Genomic DNA, 20436 nt, shown 5'->3' with positions numbered 1-20436 from the left:
TCTTTAGACAAAGACATATAAGACATGTCGTGTTAATACACCCACGGCTTAAAAGCCTTTACTACCCACGGCTTAGAAGTCTCTAGACAAAGACTGCATATCAAAAAAAGTTCCTTATCTCACTATCCACGCCTTACACAAGTCTTTAGATGTACAAGGCAAGTCTTTACACTGTCCACGCCTTACACAAGTCTTCAGACAAAGACATTTAAGGCATGTCAGATAAAAGATCCACGGCTTACAAGTCTTAGACAAAGATGTATAAGACATGTCAGTTAATTAAAAAGACCCACGGTTTACATACAACTCTTTAGACAAAGACATCTAAGGCATGTTAGTTAAAAGACCCACGGCTTACAAAGTCTTTAGAGTTTAGACAAAGACATGTAAGACATGTAAGACCCACAGTCTACAATTCTTAACAACCCACGGCTTAAGAAAATCTGATTTGATTATCTGGATGGAATGGAGTATAACGACCAACACTTGCAAGTCTTACAAAGACAACAAATCAAAAACAGATTCCCTATTTTGTTAACCAAGGCTTACAAAAGTCTTAAGACAGACACAGACTTACAAAAGTACAAGTATTAAGACAAAGACATAAGACATGTCATTTCAAAGTCCTACAGTTTAAAAATCTTTACCACCCACGGCTTAGAAGTCTTTACTACCCACAACTTACATATAAGTCTTTAGAAGAGCATTCAAGGCATGTCAGTTAAAAACACCCACGGCTTACAAGTCTTTAGACAAAGACATATAAGACATGTCAGTTTACTTTGGATGGGAATAACAAACCACGAGAATAAAAAACCAACAACGTTGGTTTAAGAAAGTCTCAAGTCAAAGACTAAACATGGGTTACAAAGACTTGTAGAATGGAAAGAAACCTACCCATGGGTTGATTTTAGAATGCGGCTTAGATAAAGACTATGTGAACCGAGAACCAAATGGTTACAAAGTCTTATATCCAGTCATGTAAGTAAAGACTAATTAATTTGTTTTGTTTTGCAGGTTTGTGCTTTAGGAGGTCTGAGGAGATTGCAACACTGAGACAATTCAAATTTGAAAAACCGATCCAAGATTTAGGCACTGGAAGGAACATGGTAAGCATGAGGCATATATTCCTACATGTAAGTAAAAACTAATTAATTTGTTTTTTCTTCAGGTTTGTGCTTTTGGAGATCTGAGGAGATTGCAATTGTAGTAGACTTCTGCGACAGGTACTATATTAGTTGAGTCTCACGTAGAGATATTTTTTAAGGTATGTGAGACTTCTGTAGTTTGTCTGAGAAACATTTTATTTGTGTTATCCACCTAACCCTTCGTGATCACATATCACGGTCTTGTAATTTTATAATCGAAATTTGGTTGTTGAATGAGTGTCATATATTTTGCATTCTGCATCATGTCTTTACAGTTCTTGATTCTGCATCATACGTTCTAGGCCAGGGCAAATAATCCATACCCGATAACCCGTACCGAACCCGCACCGATAAAACCGGGTCGGATCGGGTTCGGATCTTGTCTAAAAACCGATTGGGGCTGATTATTTGGTATAATGGGGTATGGACCGGTTCGGGTTAAATACCAGGATCCATTCGGGTTTTCAGTATATCCGATGTAATAACCCTAAGACTAACTTTACCATTTCCCCTCTTTCGATTCACGATTAGATTTGTAGAATATCCAGAAAATCTCAACTTTCTCTCTAGATAGATCTAAATCTCAACATCCAGAATCATTTCCTAACTCTTATCCTCCCCGAATCTACTCTTTTGCAAGTTCTAAACCCTAGAATATCTTCACTTATATAAGCGTTTGAGATGGAGAGAGTAACCCATCAAAAAGTCTTAATTTCCTTCCTCAAAGACGTCAATAGCACATTCAGAGGTAGTCTTCTTCTTCTTTGTACTTGATTAGTTAGTATTAAGTTGTGTTTTTTCGGGTTCATTTAGCGACCAAAAAAAAAAGTTTTTTTGCATTTCAAGACTTTCTTTTATATGCGTTCGTGTCTTGTTTCTTAAGTTCGTGTCTTGTTTCTTAAACTATCCTATTTGTGTTTATGTATTAGTCAATAAAAGAATTTCTTATGTTTGTTCTTTTCGATGATTGTGAACTTTGGTATTGTCAATAACTGATTTGTTTCTTTACGTGTTGTATATTAAATCATTTGTTGCCAACTTGTTTTAGATTAAAGGTTGTCTTATGTTTGTTCTGTTCTGATAATTGTCAACTTGTTTTTGTATGCTTGTTTTGTTTCAGAAGCTTGGTAGTTTACCGTTCGTTACTTTGAAAATGTTTGGCAATTATATTTTTGGTTTTATTAGAATTTAGAATAATAATACAAGTCGCTTGTATTGGCGTATTGTGTCAGTGCTTCATGTCCTGAGTATTGATTTTTCTTTATTGCTTGCAGATGGATTCATCGTCCTCTAAAAACCCACAAAACAATGGTGCTGACAAAGAACATGAAGTTGAAGTTGAACATGTAGACTGTGAAACCATTGATAGCCGTGGGAAGAGGAAGGAAGCTGACACACCGTGTGGAGAGAGTTCTCGGGCAAATAAGATGCCAAAAGTTATTGTGCCGAGGTCAGGTGTGTGGAAACACTACACCAGAACAAAGGAGAGCCGTGACAAGTGCATTTGTCACTACTGCCAAAAGCTTTTCTCATGCCAGACAAAGTCAGGAACTTCCAATCTCCAGAAGCACCTGCAAATCTGCAGAGAGTACCAAGCTCACGTGATCAGCCAAGGGAAGAATCAAGCTAGGATCGATAATGAAGGCAGTGTGAAATCATCAAAGGTGTCTGAGACGGTTTTCAGAGAAGCCTCAAATGAGTTATTGGTGTTAGCTGAGTTGCCTCTTTCTTTCATAGAAAGTACAGGCTGGAAATACTTCTGCAACAAGGTATAGCGTTGTATATTTGCATTGTTAATGTTTTTGTATATTTCTGAAACTAATGATATTTGTTTTGCATTTCCATAAAGGTTAACCTTTACAAGCCCCACTCAAGAAGAACTGCTACTAGAGATATTGTGGAGATGTTTGTGAAGAAGAAGGAGGCGTTGAAGAGGTGGTTGTACACTAACCAGCAAAGAATTTCACTCACCACTGACATTTGGGTTTCTCAGGTGACAGGTAAGGGTTTTTTATTTCTGGAAACTGAAAAACGAAAACATTTGTTTGTTATTCTAACTAGATGTTGTTGTTTTGATGGCAGGTGCAAGTTACATGGTTGTAACTGCACATTTTGTTGACCCAACATGGCAGTTGAAGAAAATCATTCTTGGATTCAAATTTGTCATGGATCATAAAGGTCAGACAATTTCTACTGTTCTTCTCGAATGCTTAGCTGACTGGGGAATTCAGAAATTGTTTTCTATTACGGTAGACAATGCTACTGCTAATACCTCAGCTATTAGGAGATTCCATAGGCAGTTCAGTGAAGTGTCGCCTGATGCTCTGGTTTTAGATGGTAACTATCTGCATATGAGGTGCTGTGCCCACATTATCAATTTGATAGCTAAGGAGGGTTTAGGTGATTTAGGAGAAAATGTTTTGGCCATCCGGAATGCAGTTCAGTACGTCCGTTCTTCCCCCCATAGGTTGAACGCATTTGAGCAGAAGGTTACTAGCGGGAAGATGACACGAGGTAGTCTGCCTCTAGATGTTAAGACTAGGTGGAATTCAACATTTCTCATGCTGTCTAGAGCTTTACAATTTAGAGTTGCTTTTGATAAGATGGAAGCAGAGGATAGGTTGTATAATGACTACTTTTTAGAAGTAGAAAATGGGGTTAAGAGGCAAGTAGAAAATGATGTTTGCATTCTGCATCATGTATTTACAGTTCTGGCTGCATTCATGTACTTACAGTTTTGCATTCTGATGTTGGCATTCAGCATCATGTCTTTACGGTTCTGCATTCAGCATATGTCCTTAAATTTTGCATCATGTATCATGTCTTTGATATCTTATAGTTAAATTTGTATGTCTGAGAAACTATATCATTCTGCGTCATAGTTTATATACACTTATGATTACTGTAATATATTATCTAAGTGCTATTTACATGAATTTTGCATCATGTATCATGTTTTTGATATCTTATAGTTAAATTTGTATGTCTGAGAAACTATATCATTCTGCGTCATAGTTTATATACACTTAGTTTACAAAAAAAAAAAAAAAGTTTATATACACTTATGATTACTGTAATATATTATCTAAGTGCTATTTACATGAATTTTCAAAGTACACTGATCAAAAATAGATTTGGTTGTGGTATACTGGTATTAGTGTTTATCCTTAGTCTCTTAGTCCTACAACGTTGATGGTTTTGGAAATCTATTGAACCATTGGTGTATTTATTTAGCATGTGCAACAGATCTTTCTTGATTTCTCTATTATGTCTTTTTTAATATTATATCTATAATTGATATAAAAAAGCAATAATTAGCAGCCGAATTCCAATGTTGTCGTCCATTTTGTTGGTATGCTATCATATGTGCTCTAAACTTCTACGTTCTTAGGTAGGCTATATTCCATGCCTGAAATTTTATTTCGGTTTCAAAAACCGTGTATTCTCTATAATAGTGGTTATACTCGGAAGTCCTCAACTCTCTAGCAGAGATGGTAATGTAAAAAATTCAGCAACATAAACAAAATCATGTAAACTATGCAAACAAAACTTATTATTTTTATATCATAACTTCACAGTTTTGAAAAATAAACTACAAATGTATTCTTTTGTAGTTTTTTTGTGTTTTGATTTGGTTTAACGATTTTACTTTTATTTTATTCAAATTTTAATATACATTTTATAAAATAATTTTAATTTATGTTATGTTTTATTTAATGTTTACTAATTTTAAATATGTCTATATATATATATATATATATCTCTAATAAACTTAAAACATTTTTTGCTTTAGTTAAAATATGTTAAATGGGTAAAATAATAATTTGTTAAGTAATATGATAAACTTATAAATTTAAATAAAATTTTGATCGTTTACTATCAAACGACATATTTGATTAGTCTACTTTAGTTTTGGTTAAAATGTTGATGCCCACTTATCACCTAGTTTTGATTATATATATATATATATATATATATATAAGTTGATGTAAAATACATTTTTGTAATTATATTTAATTTAATTTTAAATTATATATATATATATATATATATATATATATATATATAAATTTAATGGTGATATATGAGTTGTTATTTATTTCTATATTGAAATAGTTCTGCCAAAATAAATAGTTATAGGAAAAATTACATTAATAGTGATATAAGAGTTAAAAGTCTTATTATATTAATAATCCTTGCAAAATATAAAATTTTATAAAGAATATTGTACATGTTATAACTATTTTAATGTCAGGTCATCATTTTTGTTAAGATTGACTGTGATGGTGACAAATATGCAAACCACTTTACAAATAATATTTAGAGGATTAATAAAACATATTAAATTTTAGTTACCAATGCACTTTTTTTGTAATTAAATATTCTCTTAAGAAATGAATTTTCAATGAACCCAATTATGTTTTTTGAAGATTACAATTTACCATTAAGTAATGCATCAGAAATATAAAAATGGTATTTTTTAAACATTTTTTTCTTTCTAAAACATGTATTTTTTGGCAATGAATTGAGTATAGGTAATTGATTCAAAATCTTAACCAAACTTAAACCAAAAAAAATTGCAATCATACTCAGTTTTGTAAAAAACTTAAACATATTTTATTCAAACTCAACTTGAATAGAAAAATCTAAAACTCAAAAGATTTATCTAAATGAGTACTCATATATTTAATTTTATAATTACTTTTGTTTATTATGTAAAAATTCAAACCAAAATATTGTTAGCCAATTTCGAAATGAATTTAACTTAAAATAAGTTTTGGATAAAATTATACAGTCAACTAAAACTTTTTTTTTCAGTCAACTAAAACTTATAACAATATATAATGGAATACAATTTAAATATATATAAACCCTTTTTGTTAGCATATTAGAAAGGGAAATTGCATTCTAAATTATAAAACACTAACTAACTAAAAAAAATTCTCTTCCAAACATTATATTAAACTATATTATAAATCACATTGAAAAATTCAACTAAAAAGAGTATAATCTTTCAATACATATCACATAATTTAAATTTTTTTAACCAGATGCCTCTTCAAAAATATAAATAATAATTTTTTTCACACTATATAGAACAGTATATTTTTACCAATTCTATAGTCTATATTGAATTAACTGATAGTGTATAAAACGAACCAAATCGAAGTAGATACAATGTTAATATGGTAGTAAATTTGTATAAATAAAAAAACCAAATAAAATGAATCGAAACGGTGAAACCGAACCGAAATCCGGATTGAATACTCTTACTGCGCAGAAATAATGTTTCAAAAAAATAATTTAATAAAAACTTGAATTTATTAGTATTGAAAGTTTGGTGCAATGATTATAAAATAAAATAAGATAAGAAGAAAAACTTCTTAATTATAAGCTTTGCAGATTCCTGCTTCATGTAGGAGAATATTTCTCCAATAGTCAACGTCTCAGTTTTTGTAACACCATCTGCACTGACCTGCGTGGCAATATCTGGATTACTTCTCAACTTGATCCAATGTGAGAAAACAATTCATTACTCAAACTGATATTAACTGCCAAGTCTCCAAGTTATTATATACTAAATAGTGAAAACATACCAGCCGATATACTCCTTAGTTGGTTGGACATCCTAGTCTAAAAACACACGTGAAGAGGCCATGGATGTGAGAGCAACTGTGCCTGATGTATTATGTTGTAATAGACAAAGGCAAATGAGACAGAATTAGACAGTAAGTTGTATATTTGTGCTTTCACTCTCAAGTAGATATATATTTTTAAAAATTAAACAATCACTACAAGAAAACACACTGATACTGAAGGATTTTTTCTTCGGTATATCGTCGGAATAACTGTATTCCGACGACACACCGAGGAAAAAATCATTCAAAAAAATCTCCTCGAAATTTCATTTTCCCTCGAAATTTCCTCGAAATTTTGTGACGGAATTTCGAAGAACAACCCGAGGAGATTTTGAGGACAGGCATTCGTCGAAGAGGTCCTCGATATATATTGAGGAACCATTCCCTCGGTATATACCGAGGATTAATAGCCCTCCGAAAATTTTCGAGGAACATAGCCCTCGAAAATTTTCGAGGAAACTGTCCCTCGGAATATTCCGAGGAACACTTCCCTCGGTATATACCGAGGACAGCTGTTCCTCGGAATATATTGAAAATTATTTAAAAAAATATATTTAAAAAAAAATATTTTTAAAATTTAAATTTGAAAATATAAAATTTAAATTTAAATTGAAAACATATTATCTAAATTTCAAAGTCATACAAATCAAAATAAAATATTTCGAGTTTTTGAAAGAAATTAAACTACGGATTTTGGACGTTCGGGTCTGGCATGGTCGGGAGCTCCACGTTCGCGTTCGGGTTCATGCTCCTCATCATCGCCATCAGTTGTTTGTTCAACTTCCTATGTGCCTCCCAGCCCGCCTCTTGACTCGCCACCATGGACTCCAACGCAGATATGCGAGCATCCTTGTCCCTCATCTGACTCAGAAGGACTTCTTGATCAACAAAGGACGGTGGTGCAGAAGCAGACGGAACCGAGTTGGACCGACGAGCCAAACCGAACAAACGGCCCTTCTTCTTTGGAACCGACTGAAAAAGAAAGTGTCAAATTTAAATAATATAAAAAATGAATTGAACTTTAAAAAAAGAACTTACCGCTTCAACGATTTGGTTGATCCGAACCCGAGGCAAGCAGGTCGATCCCGTCGAATCGTCATCCTCGGTTTGAAGCTGAGACACTTCTTTTTCCATCTGACTGTCGATGAGGGTGACCACATCCCTCACAACACCATCATCAATCTCGCCGGTCTTCTTGTTGGTATACGTTGTCTTCATTAGGGTGAGATGATCAACCGGCTCCCCCTCATTTTCTTCCGCCTTGAAAAAACATAAATTAAAGAAATATTAGTAATTAAAAGAAATGCACAAAAAAAATATTAGAATCTTAAATAATATAATAAAAATCGACAAGCTTACCAAGCGATCCCCCAGACTGGCTAAAGATTGAGCACCCAAGTTATGCTTGTACATGCCCTTCCCCTTACGGTCGCTCTTGCGGTTGGTGGAGTTGGTGGAAGAAGTTGCTCTCACTTCGTTCTTACTCCAATGCACACCCAACTCCCGCCAGACGTTGGGGTTTATCCCCTTTGGGGTCTTTAAAAAAAATTGTTAAATAAATAAAAAAATATTTTAATAAATTAAAAAATTGTTTCATAAATAAAAACCAACCTTGCTTATTTTCCACTTCTTCTTCCACGTGTGGATCTGCTTCCCATAGTTGTCCATAACTTTATGGACGAAGTGGTAATAGATAAACAACGTATCATCGGCATTCCAGTTGAATTCTTGCTGAAAATAAAACACAATTAGTAGATAATTAATATTAAAGATTAAAAAAATAAGTAAAAAAATAGAATACTTACCGCAAACTGTTGAAACCACAGATGCTGCTTCTCGAGAGGGAAGTCGGTGAAAGTTGGATGTCCATTGTCGAGGGCCGAGTACATCATACGGTTGATCCATCCGCTGATCATGTTCAAGGATCGGTCGAACCTAATAAAAAGAACTAATTATTTAAAATGAATCAAATTTTAATGAAAAAGGTTTAATTACCATGTCTGAACCCGTCCACATGGATACGGAGTGAGATATGGAAGATGGTCACGACCCGGCTGTCGAACAAACTCCGCAACTCTCAGAATTGCCGGATGAGCAGGAGCAGGAACAGGAGTGGGTGCCACACCGGGAGCGGAGGAGAATGAGAGGGCAATTGAGAGGGAAATGGAGAGGGAGATGTATGGTAGGAGCTGTGGGGCGATGCGGAACCCGAAATGGAGCCGCTCCCCGTACCACCACGACCACGACGCTGTCGAGAGCGGGTATGTTCCTCTTGAGACCTTTATATAAATATTTTTTTTTAATATATACAATTTTTTTTTAATTTGTTAATATATTAAAATTGTTTAATAATAACAAAAAAAAGTTCAAATATATAAAAAATAGTTTAAATATTTAAAAATTGTTATACCATATGCTGGAAAAATAGTTTACATACCATATGTTGGAAAATCATTTATTGTCCACATTAGTACTGCCCGCATTTGAAAGTTTTCTTTACACGAAATATCGTATGTTTCAGCACCTTGAGCCCATAGTTGTTGCAACTCATATATTAGTGGCTGAAGAAACACATCAAGTGATCTCTTAGGATGCTCTGGTCCGGGAACGAGAATGGAGAGAAACAAAAACTCTCGTCGCGAGCACAAGTTTGGGGGTAAGTTGTATGGTGTAACAATGATTGACCATAGAGAATATTGTCTTCCACTCTTCCCATACGGGCTGAAACCATCAGTACATAATCCAATGTAGACATTTCTTCTCTCATACGCAAAGTCGGGATACTTTGATTGAAAATGTTTCCACGCTTTTGCATCTGAAGGATGTCTAATCTCACCATATGTTGAGTGCTCCGCATGCCATCTCATTCGTTGCGCTGTGCGTTCCGAAAGATACAACCTCTGAAACCTTTCCGTCAAAGGCAAATACCACATCCTTTTATATGGCACTGGAACTCTTCCACTCGTATCTTTATAACGAGGCTTCCCACAAAATTTGCATGTAGTCCGCTGTTCATCCGCCCTCCAATAAATCATGTAGCAATCGCTGCATACATCTATTACCTGATAAGATAAACCAACCCCAGCTACGAGTTTTTGAACCTCGTAGTATGAACCTGGAGCTACATTATCCTCAGGTAAAATACCTTTAACAAAATTAGCTATCGCATCCACACAGTCTTCAGCCAAGTTATAATCAGTTTTAATGCCCATCAGTCTCGTAGCAGATGATAAAGCCGAATGACCATCTCTGCAACCTTCGTACAATGGTTGCTTTCCAGCATCCAACATTTCATAAAATCTCCTAGCTTCTGCATTGGGTAAATCTTCCCCTCTAAAATGATCATTTATCATCTGCTCAGTACCTACACCATAATCTACATCCGCTCTAATTGGTTCTTCTAATCTAACCGCCGGCTGAGGTTCGCTAGTACTACCAAGTTCATAATCAGTTTTCCCATAATGATACCAAATTTTGTAACTTCGTGTAAACCCACTCAAATATAGATGAGTCCAAACATCCCACTCTTTAATAACTTTTCTATTTTTACAATTAGAGCAAGGACATCTTAACTTACCTGTTTCTGCTTCCGGTTGTCGACGAGCTACCCTCATGAACTCGATTATACCTTAATTGTATTCTTCCGTAAGCAATCTCGTGTCCGGATCCAAATGAGGTCGATCGATCCAAGAACGAAAATAATTTGAAGAAGACATGTTTTTTGGAATCAAATTCGTAATAGGAGGAGAGAAGAAGAAGAAATGGAGTGAATGAAGAGGAAGAGGGGTGGCTGTATTTATAGATGAAATCCTCCCGGCATACTGAGGAAATTCCGAGGAAAACCGACATTTCCTCGAAATTTCCTCGGAATTTTTAAATCCGCCAACGGCTCTCCCAACGGCTCTCTAACAGCTACAAGATGTCGTCGAAATATTAGAAATATCCGTCGGTTTTTCCGACGAACGAGGTTCATCGGTATTCCCTCGAAAAATACCGAGGAAGTTGGTCCTCCTCGAAATTTCCTCAAAAATATTGAGGAAATTTCAAACCACATTTCTTGGTTTCCTCGGTATTTTCTCGATTTTTGGTCAGAAATTTCCGAGGAACTCATTTTCCCTCGATATTTCCCTCAGAATACCGATGTTTTCTTGTAGTGAACTACTATGAGGAACCCTAAACGACTAAGACGACACACATCTAAAATATATGTGGTTATTAAATGATAGAGAACTTAGGAAATGTAAGGTGCTACTCAGTTCAAGAAAGTAAAAATGCATATCTTCTACACACTTGGGGTAAACAGTAGTCACCAAAATTACGGAAGGAGTGTTCTTAGAAGATCTAAACTTCTTGCGAAAATCAAAAGCAGCTTGGTCCCCAAGATTGAGCGTCATAACAGGTCTCATGCAAGCAATAAACATTTATGTTCAAAAAATAGCATAGTGTGTGTGATTTTAAAAATAGTAAACGTAAACACTTACTCATGAGACTGCACATGCACCAATATACGGCGGGTGGTTGCGAGCTCGGCATCGTCAATGAAGGGACGCTCATTGAGACTCTGGCCGTTGACCAATTTTAAGTGTCCAATCACATCTGGTGCATGTTGAGAGCAGAGTGTTAATGAGAAAGCTTATAATTAAGAAGTTTTGTATTTAAAATGACACCCCAAATTCAGACTTAACATCGTATATAAATATTAGAAATCAAAGGTTATCAGAACATCAAATAATCAAATGATAGGAAACTTACCGAAAAGATCACCTTGCATATCACAGCCTGCTTCAAAGTATTCATAAGCTAGAGGGTACATAACATGATATGAAGGACATTCAATGAAGAACATGATACTAAATATTTTAGACAGTGACGGAAGCTAGAGGGTACATAACCTGTTTATCGATGAGAAGCATCTCAAGACCGATCAGAGTCTTCTTCAGTGGGTTTCGAGCCTCCCAGAAGTGAATCAGACGAAACCGCAAATCGGCTTCTTGAGGGTCCAGGGATACTTCGTTGAAAAACATAACTTCGCGATTGTCATTGGAGGAAACATGCGCCTTGCCCTTTGCTTTCGCCGCGGCGGAGATAAGTGATAGAACCAAAATACGGATCACTCTACCGGTACGGATGATATGAACTCAGATCCGAGAGGATTGAGAACTGGTGGGATGAACGGTGACACAAAGGGTTGCGGAAGGCCCGATGATACTACCAGAGGTGAACTCCGAAGAGAACTGATGGATTGAACGGTGACACAAAGGGTTGCGGAATGACCCAATGATACTACCAGAAGTGCTTGATTGTCGCCTGATATGACTCACAGGTCCGACAAGGAAGCAAACTCGATCTGTTGCCGGATGTGACGCACCGGTCCAACGAGAAAGAGAGAGTTACTTGGAGCTAACCACACCAAGAACAAGAAAAGTGAGATACCCTCTCAAGGTTCCAAAAATAAACACTCAAAGCTTATTTTATTTCATTGATCAAATGGCCTTTATATAATAGGCAAGAAATACAAAATGTTGGAATACAAAAGGCTAGTCAACATAAAATTTAGCAATTTATGAAAACAATGAAGACTTGACCAAAGAACAAAGAACAAAGACCAAAGACCAAGACTTTTGACCGAAAATGGGAATTTGTGGTCGAAAAACTCTTCGGCTGATCTCGTCCTTTTGCATGGTCGACGGGCTCTGGATTGCCGTCAGATTGATATATTATTTGACCATACCTTCTCGTTTCTTGTTGGGCCTTTCTTTCTTTGGGCTGAATCATGTTCATAAACATATTTTCATAAATCGTCAAGCCCATCTCGTTTAAAACTCAAGCCCAAAAGCCAAACTTTCTTGATTTATTTCTGCTGCTGATTCAGGGCACATCATTCCCTCCTTCTTTAAAAAGATTTGCCCTCAAATCTGTCTTTCTTTAGCAACAGAAGAATGATCTCTTGGCTTTTCGTAGAACTCTTTTTTTTTTTTTAAGAAAAGAAGAAGAAAGGTAAAAGATGGATGAAGAAGATGGATAGATGAGAAAAAAAATGAACAGACAAGTACCGGTTGAGTGGCTCTGATACCACTTGATAGAACCAAAATACGGATCACTCTACCGGTACGGATGATATGAACTCAGATCCGAGAGGATTGAGAACTGGTGGGATGAACGGTGACACAAAGGGTTGCGGAAGGCCCGATGATACTACCAGAGGTGAACTCCGAAGAGAACTGATGGATTGAACGGTGACACAAAGGGTTGCGGAATGACCCAATGATACTACCAGAAGTGCTTGATTGTCGCCTGATATGACTCACAGGTCCGACAAGGAAGCAAACTCGATCTGTTGCCGGATGTGACGCACCGGTCCAACGAGAAAGAGAGAGTTACTTGGAGCTAACCACACCAAGAACAAGAAAAGTGAGATACCCTCTCAAGGTTCCAAAAATAAACACTCAAAGCTTATTTTATTTCATTGATCAAATGGCCTTTATATAATAGGCAAGAAATACAAAAGGTTGGAATACAAAAGGCTAGTCAACATAAAATTTAGCAATTTATGAAAACAATGAAGACTTGACCAAAGAACAAAGAACAAAGACCAAAGACCAAGACTTTTGACCGAAAATGGGAATTTGTGGTCGAAAAACTCTTCGGCTGATCTCGTCCTTTTGCATGGTCGACGGGCTCTGGATTGCCGTCAGATTGATATATTATTTGACCATACCTTCTCGTTTCTTGTTGGGCCTTTCTTTCTTTGGGCTGAATCATGTTCATAAACATATTTTCATAAATCGTCAAGCCCATCTCGTTTAAAACTCAAGCCCAAAAGCCAAACTTTCTTGATTTATTTCTGCTGCTGATTCAGGGCACATCAATAAGTGAATTAGATCTGTTTTTATTATCACCATTGTCATCGGAGGAGGAGATGATTGATTTGCCGTTTGGCTTTGTCGACATGGTTCTTCGGTAAGGAAAAGGAATTTTCGATTAGGGTGGCGAAAATGAAAGGGGATTTTGGTATAAATAAGAAGCAAAATAAGAAGACGAAACGAAACCATAAATCCATGATCGATTAGGGATGAAATAAAGAGGAGAAACGGAAGTAGGAAGATGAATAGAAAATTACAGGGAAAGATGAAAGAGGGGGAAGAGATCGACGGTCGACGAAAGTTGGGCCACTTCGATTTCTAATCAGCCCAGTAAATATGGCCCGATTTTAACTTCTAAAACAATCTGACGCGATATGGTAAAATAAAGTTTTACTATTGGTTGATTTTATGAAGTGACGTAGATAGCTTTAGAGTGGAGGATATTATTCTTTTAGTATAGTATAGATGATTCTATAACAGTAGCACAAACCAGAGAAACCTATATATGTTTTAGTCAAAACCAGTGATATTTAAATTCGCTTAATATGGATAAATGAAAAATCATGTTTATATTGAGCAAAAATAATATTCAAGAAAGAAAATTGTTTTCAAAATAATTTATTGTTTGAAATATATAATCTACAACAACCAAACATATTTTTCCCAGTTATTTGATCTGTTTCTCTATAGTCTAGTATATTTCTACTTAATAAATCTTAAATTCATATAATCAAAAGATATCTTGCCCTGGAGATAATATTTTCTTTGGGTCAAACAGATCTTTCCTCTTCGAAAAATCACCCCATTTCGGGCCGAAATGTTCAATCCAATCTTCTTTTCTGGTGTAATGCATTAGATACTGCTTAATCTTTATTCCAGATTCCTTGCAAAACATGATGATCGTCTCGTTTACACTCTCCACTTCTTGCACATTCTGTGGGCTAGCCGATTGTAGTAGTCCCACTACATAGAAAACATCTTCATCTGGTATCATCGCCGACATACGATTGTCCCATCTAAATAATAACAAGAAAGTCATTATGTCAAAGCATATAGTTACTTGTTCTTAAAACTTAATATGAATATAAAACTTACTTATTCCGGTTTGTGGAATAGAAAAGAGAAACGCCAGAAGTCGAGTTCTGCTTGAGAAGAATGCCTTTTACAACACCGTTATGGAAATCGAGAATCTGAGATTTAGGGACATAGAGGTTAAGCCACGGATGAGGGACTTCCCATAAACCCAAAGATCTGAGTTTATCCTCTTCAACTTGTACACGGTTCAAGAAATCAAAGTAGGACACGTCGTGCATTGATATAAACTCGGGCAAGTAATTTAGGGTTTTAGTTAACTTATCAATCACCTACAAAAATAAACAAATATGGATTGGTATGAATCATAAAGCTTTATTTGATGATTCTATATGCGTATGGTGCATTTCAAATGTTCACTGATTATGTGTTACAAACCCATAGTCATATAAAAAATTTATGTGAGTTTGCAATTCGTATCTATGCAAATTGTTACAACTTACAAATATGTGCAGCAATTCATATATTTATTTAATAGTGACATATAAATGTTAACCATTATAATACTAATAAAGAATTATATGGTCAAGTTGATATCATAATCTATTAAGTCTCTTCACAATTATTACACTTGGGACTAATTATGCATCTCAATGACAAGTTTAAGATCCAACGAACCCGTATTTTCTGACATATAAAACCAAAATGATGACGCCAAGATTTGACGATGATATGATAATATGGTATGATCCTTTGAATTTCTTATGGTATGCATATGATCAATGCCATGCTGATAGATGTTACAAAACGACCATATATGTATAGGTAATATACCCAGATAAACCACATTGTGGTGGTCTAGTAGTCTTCACTAGAGGAGGAGTGCCCTATTGGTCTAGGCCAAGATTCAACTTCTCTTTAGTGCGAGATTATTAGTTCTATACGTGGCCACACAGATATAGATCCATGTTTACGACTCATTTGAATACACAGGAGAAAGTCTATCTATAGGCTGCATCTCCCACCCGGAGGTTAGGTTTGTGTATTCAATAGATCCGGGTTTAACATTTTTAGTTATACAAAAAATATACCCATATAAGAAATATGTAAAATATGTTTGTACCTGGCCAATGATGGGAAGACTGGGATCGTCATAATACTTGGCTACTTCGAGAACGTAGATGATACTATGGTTTTTCACTAAATCAGCGACTTTAGATTGATTAGACGGTGGGAAAAACGAAGTATCGACAATGCCGTTTGACATCAATAGTTGACCTTCTACATAGTCAACTCCAGTGTCATTGTCCATTGATATCAAACTTTCCTGGTCCTTTGTAAAAGCTGTGAAATTACTGTACAGCATTTTAAACCATTTCACCTACATAGTTTCATTTGATAAAATCTCATTTAATCAGCAGTCGCACAACATAGAAAACCACTTAGTTGCACATATTTAAAATACTACAATATAATAATTTATAATTTTTTGTTGATATCCCTATATCAGTTAGATATATGCAAGGCATACGACAAGACTGGACTATAATAAGTCCTATGATTACAAATTGTAATAAAATATATATAGGCCATATTGTTTTTAATTCAACGCATAGATTTTGTTCAAATCACTGCGAAATAAGCCTTTGACTACATTCCTAAATGCTACCAAATTTGTTGTATACCTAATTATAGTTTTGGGCTACCATCTAAAAATTTGTAGGAGTTATGATCCACACGTCTCTAACTCTTCTTGTGTCACGAAATGCTTCTTTACCACATATAATCCAATGTGTAACCAACAATATACGCCAATATGGCAATATCTGAAACTCCATTCAAAGACCTTACAATAAACAATAAGTCATATTCTAAATAGTTTTGTTATATTCTATACTACTAAAATAGAAACATTCATGTTTTATTTTATTTTAATGAAAATGTCAAATTTTCAAAAATATTCCTATATTTACAAAAGAAAACAATTCTCACTAATTGCAATTTTTTGATTTTTGAGTTTAAAACTAACAATTGTATGCTTTTAAACAAAAGAAATAAATTATCTATATTAAATTTGTAATAGTCCTGATCACTAGAAAATCTATAAATTAAATGAATAACATAAATGCAATGCATTTACTTTTATACAACAAATCAAATAGTTTATTTAGTTTATGTACTATTGTAAAGTGTACTAGAAGTTTAATCAATTTTTAAAAAAATATTATAAGTTTCTTCTAGGGGTTTTCCGGATCAACCGATATCAGCTAGTAGGTAAATGGCGGGTTTTTTGGATTTTATCAGCTATCAGCTATTAAATTTGAATTTTGTGGAAATATATCAGTTGGTAGAACTTCTAATAGAATGATACACGAAGAAAATAAGCTAGTCCGAAGTATATACGGCCATTGGATTTACCGGTTTGACCGCGGATCTATATCGGATATAAAAATATTGCTTATATCTTAATGCGTCTATAAACCACATATGTGAAAAGATTGACAGGGACTAGTTAAGATGTACAAGGGTCCTTGGGCAAAAAAATTTTAAGACCCTATAGTAAGTTACTTTTTAACATTGGTAAAAATTCTCTGAAATTTTGACTCGAGCAGCGAACATACATATATTCTCTTTGATAATTTAACTAGGAAAATTTGTGATACAACGTTTTAATACTTTTCAAATCTAAATCAGATATGCTAATGAAAATAATTAGGGCCCCTAGTTAGGAATTGAACCGGACCCGGGGCGATCGTACCGCCCGCCCTCCCTATTGAGCCGGCACTGAAGATTGAGTCCAATTCAGTTCCGGTTGATTCTGGATTTGCAAATAGTTACGGATTTATAGATACTAATATCAGATAATTTGAAAATTTCAGTTTAAATATCTGGTAATTTGGATTGTTTAGATAAAAATATCGGATAATTTGGATAATTTTAATCATTAGAATTAAAAATATTCAGTTAATTTGTTTTTGTTTTGGGTAAATTGATTTATTAATAGTATTTTTAGGATATTTAGTTATCTAGAAATTATATATGATTAATATTTGTAAGTATATAATTTATATTTTAAAAATTCAGGTATCCTTCAATTTGGTTTCATTTTTGTGGTTCCAGAGATACATTTATTTATGAAACTGAGTTTAAATTTTGTTTCTGCTTTACTTTTTCAGTTTGGTATGATTTGATTTGCGGTTCTGAATAAATATGCTCAAATATATACTCAATTTCATAAAAAAAAGAATAAATATGCTCAAATATATACTATAACTTATCTAAAAATTCATTTAAAATAATTTATTTATTTTTTAAAAATAATTCGCGATTTCTAAGTACGGATCAAGTGCGGATTAATTCCAAATGGGTATTAAAAATCAATTATATATTAAATGTGTATATTAAAACTAGCACACATGTGTACACACTGAAGTTTACATGTATATGATTGCTTACTGTCCTTCAAATGATTTTTTCTCTCTTTGATAGCTGATATTCTCTAATAGAGAATCTCTATCTAGATTAAAATAAATATGAATAGGTTATTAGGTTGACAATATTTCAAAAAAATTCAAACTCTGGAATAACTTTGGCGTGTTAAAAGTACAAAAATAAATGAATATTAAAAGTTTTGTCCGCATTTGCGGACTTAATAGTTTTTAAAAAATATAAATAAATATATTATCAATCCAAAACTATTAGAATAAAATTATGATTTTGAAATACTTAATAATTAATTAAATGTTATTTTTATATACAATATTTTTATTTAATAAAACATATTTTGTTACATAAAATTTTTAAATACTCATATTTATACATAAATCTATAACAGGAATTTATATTTATCTTAAAAACATTATGATGTAAAATATTTTAGATAATATAATATAGAGTCTTTTAGATAATGATGAATATACAAACTAATGAAATTCGTTTCTAAATTTATGGATAATTTTATATTAACAAATATAGTTAATTATTTATTAAGAATAATAAAGATTTTCAACGCGTCTAAATTTAAACTTGGGAGCGAAAACATTATTTCGTAAATAATAGTATAAATAATTTTGAATCTTTTGTCAAGTCGGTTTAATATTACTAAACCAGATCTAATATAGACATATATGTAATACTTTAATATTACTAAATTATACTTCTTCATTTCTAATTACTTGTCGTTTTAGAGTATATTTTTGTTTCAAAATAAGTATCGTTTTTAGTTTTCTATGTAAAATTTATTGACAATATCTCTACTGCTATTTTTCTATTGGTTGATATATGGTTAGGTGTATTTGTAATGACATTTTATTTTGAAAATATGTAAAAGTAAATGTTTTCTTAATCTGTGTGCATAAACTTAGAACGACAAGTAATATGAAACGGAGGGAGTAGTTTATAAGTTTGGCTATGTTTTTAGAATACTTTAACTATTTTCAAGATAATGATAAATTATCAGTTAAATCACTAAAATTATTTTACTAGTATTAATAATTAAGCATAAAATATGACTAAACCTATAATTATAGAGAAGCATAAAATATGACTAAACCTATAATTATATAGAGTATGACAAATAAGCAATTTCACTTTTGTGCATGTGAAATTACAAAAATAAATGAATACTCTTTACAAAAATAAAGGAAAATTGCATCTAGTATACAGAAAAAAACAAAATTTACTAACTAACTAAAAACACACTCTCTCTCTCCTACTTTCTCTTCCTATCTCTCTCTACTCTCTCTTCCAAAATCTAACTAGCTTTTTTTTTTGGTTATTAAGCAAAAAATCCCAAAAATAAATGAATGAATATTCTATTTTTTGAAAAAAGAAAAGAAAATGAAGGGAAATTTCTAAGTAATTTAAAACAGGCCATGAAAGCTTTCGTGACTGTTGAATAAATTCCTAGTTTTGATAGACATAAATATAAGCCTTTAAAAAAGAAGATAGACATAAATATAAGGTTAGAACTGATGATACGTACCCTTTTAGGTGCATGGTACAAAACAATTCTGGCTCTCGATATTATTCCAAACTGACCCAAACCTCCTAATACTCCATAGAATAATTCTGGATTTAGCTGTGGCGAGCATGCTAACATTTCACCCTTTCCTAAAACATATATAAAATGTCCTTAATAATAATTAAGCACAACTTAACAATTGAAAGTTTTAAGTGTAAAAAATCAGGTGAAATAATTTTTGTTATTTACTTGGAAATAATATATGTTGGAAAAAATACCTACGAATATATGTAGGTTGTCGCATGCCTAAATGAAATCCTCTTCGGATAAATAGTCCCAACCCCATGATAGCTTAGTTTATATCAAGATGAAAGGGAAGGACAATAAGAAAGATTCAAAGGTCTTTTTCTAATTATGTCAATGCTTAAATTTCTCAAATTTCATTGAGACCTGACGTAACGATGATGTTTGAATTATTAGTAAATAGACAAAATAACATTCACAGTTAGAGAAAACTGAAAGCCAACAAAAATCTCCAAAGGGCAAAAGTTCCATTTACATGCCGGCCCAGTTCACAAAAAAAAGAAGTTCCATTTACATGCGTCATGCATGAGATACTACTAATTGCGAATAGTGGCAAAACTAGTCATTAATTAAAGATGTATCTTAGCTAGATGCGTTACCCCTTTTATGTTTCGAAGATTCCATTGCGTGTGGTGCAAAAAGTGTTGTGTAGAACTACTAAAACATGAAATATGCCACACCAAATAACTTATAATAACGATATAATA

The 20436-nt window shown here is 33.6% G+C and overlaps 2 protein-coding genes and 1 long non-coding RNA gene across 6 annotated transcripts; all 3 read right to left on the bottom strand.

Annotated features, from left to right (window-relative positions):
* Window positions 1-6432: 6432 nt before the first annotated feature.
* On the bottom strand, window positions 6433-6944 carry LOC108806736 (uncharacterized). The gene is made up of 2 exons (XR_008934991.1): window positions 6746-6944; window positions 6433-6624 (listed from the first exon to the last, which is right to left on the bottom strand). It is a non-coding gene; the product is annotated as an uncharacterized LOC108806736 (long non-coding RNA).
* A 1941-nt stretch (window positions 6945-8885) lies between these two features.
* On the bottom strand, window positions 8886-13949 carry LOC108833292 (uncharacterized). 4 transcript variants are annotated; one of them, XR_008935115.1, is made up of 5 exons: window positions 13664-13949; window positions 11680-11880; window positions 11540-11587; window positions 11269-11383; window positions 8886-9066 (listed from the first exon to the last, which is right to left on the bottom strand). XR_008935115.1 is itself a non-coding variant. In XM_056987844.1 (4 exons), exons 1-4 carry the CDS (start codon window positions 13736-13738, stop codon window positions 11378-11380), a joined length of 330 nt encoding a protein of 109 aa, XP_056843824.1. In that variant the 5' UTR covers window positions 13739-13949; the 3' UTR covers window positions 10986-11377. The 4 variants fall into 4 exon arrangements, 3 of the variants coding, with proteins under 3 accessions (XP_056843826.1, XP_056843824.1, XP_056843825.1); XM_056987844.1 differs by lacking the exon at window positions 8886-9066 and having other exon boundaries at window positions 10986-11383; XM_056987845.1 differs by lacking the exon at window positions 8886-9066 and having other exon boundaries at window positions 10997-11383; window positions 11540-11566.
* A 289-nt stretch (window positions 13950-14238) lies between these two features.
* Window positions 14239-19991, bottom strand: LOC108808137 (cytokinin dehydrogenase 2-like). Its single transcript, XM_056987099.1, has 5 exons — window positions 19928-19991; window positions 19667-19815; window positions 15806-16063; window positions 14746-15014; window positions 14239-14666 (listed from the first exon to the last, which is right to left on the bottom strand). Exons 1-5 carry the CDS (start codon window positions 19989-19991, stop codon window positions 14381-14383), a joined length of 1026 nt encoding a protein of 341 aa, XP_056843079.1. The 3' UTR covers window positions 14239-14380.
* Window positions 19992-20436: the final 445 nt, after the last annotated feature.

This window comes from Raphanus sativus, chromosome 6 (assembly GCF_000801105.2).
Source record: "Raphanus sativus cultivar WK10039 chromosome 6, ASM80110v3, whole genome shotgun sequence".
Taxonomy (NCBI): Eukaryota; Viridiplantae; Streptophyta; class Magnoliopsida; order Brassicales; family Brassicaceae; genus Raphanus; species Raphanus sativus.
This window is presented reverse-complemented; position numbering and strand designations above follow the sequence as displayed.

Coding starts and splice junctions, on each gene's coding strand:
- LOC108833292 (XM_056987844.1), bottom strand. CDS start 13,738: ATGTCGACAAAGCCAAACGGCAAATCAATCATCTCCTCCTCCGATGAC. Junction 11,881..13,663: donor ATAATAAAAACAGATCTAAT/TCACTTATTGAT, acceptor ATTTTGGTTCTA/TCACTTATCTCCGCCGCGGC. Junction 11,588..11,679: donor TGCTTCTCATCGATAAACAG/GTTATGTACCCT, acceptor TGTACCCTCTAG/CTTATGAATACTTTGAAGCA.
- LOC108808137 (XM_056987099.1), bottom strand. CDS start 19,991: ATGGGGTTGGGACTATTTATCCGAAGAGGATTTCATTTAGGCATGCGA. Junction 19,816..19,927: donor GCGACAACCTACATATATTC/GTAGGTATTTTT, acceptor ATTATTATTAAG/GACATTTTATATATGTTTTA. Junction 16,064..19,666: donor TGTACCATGCACCTAAAAGG/GTACGTATCATC, acceptor GAAACTATGTAG/GTGAAATGGTTTAAAATGCT.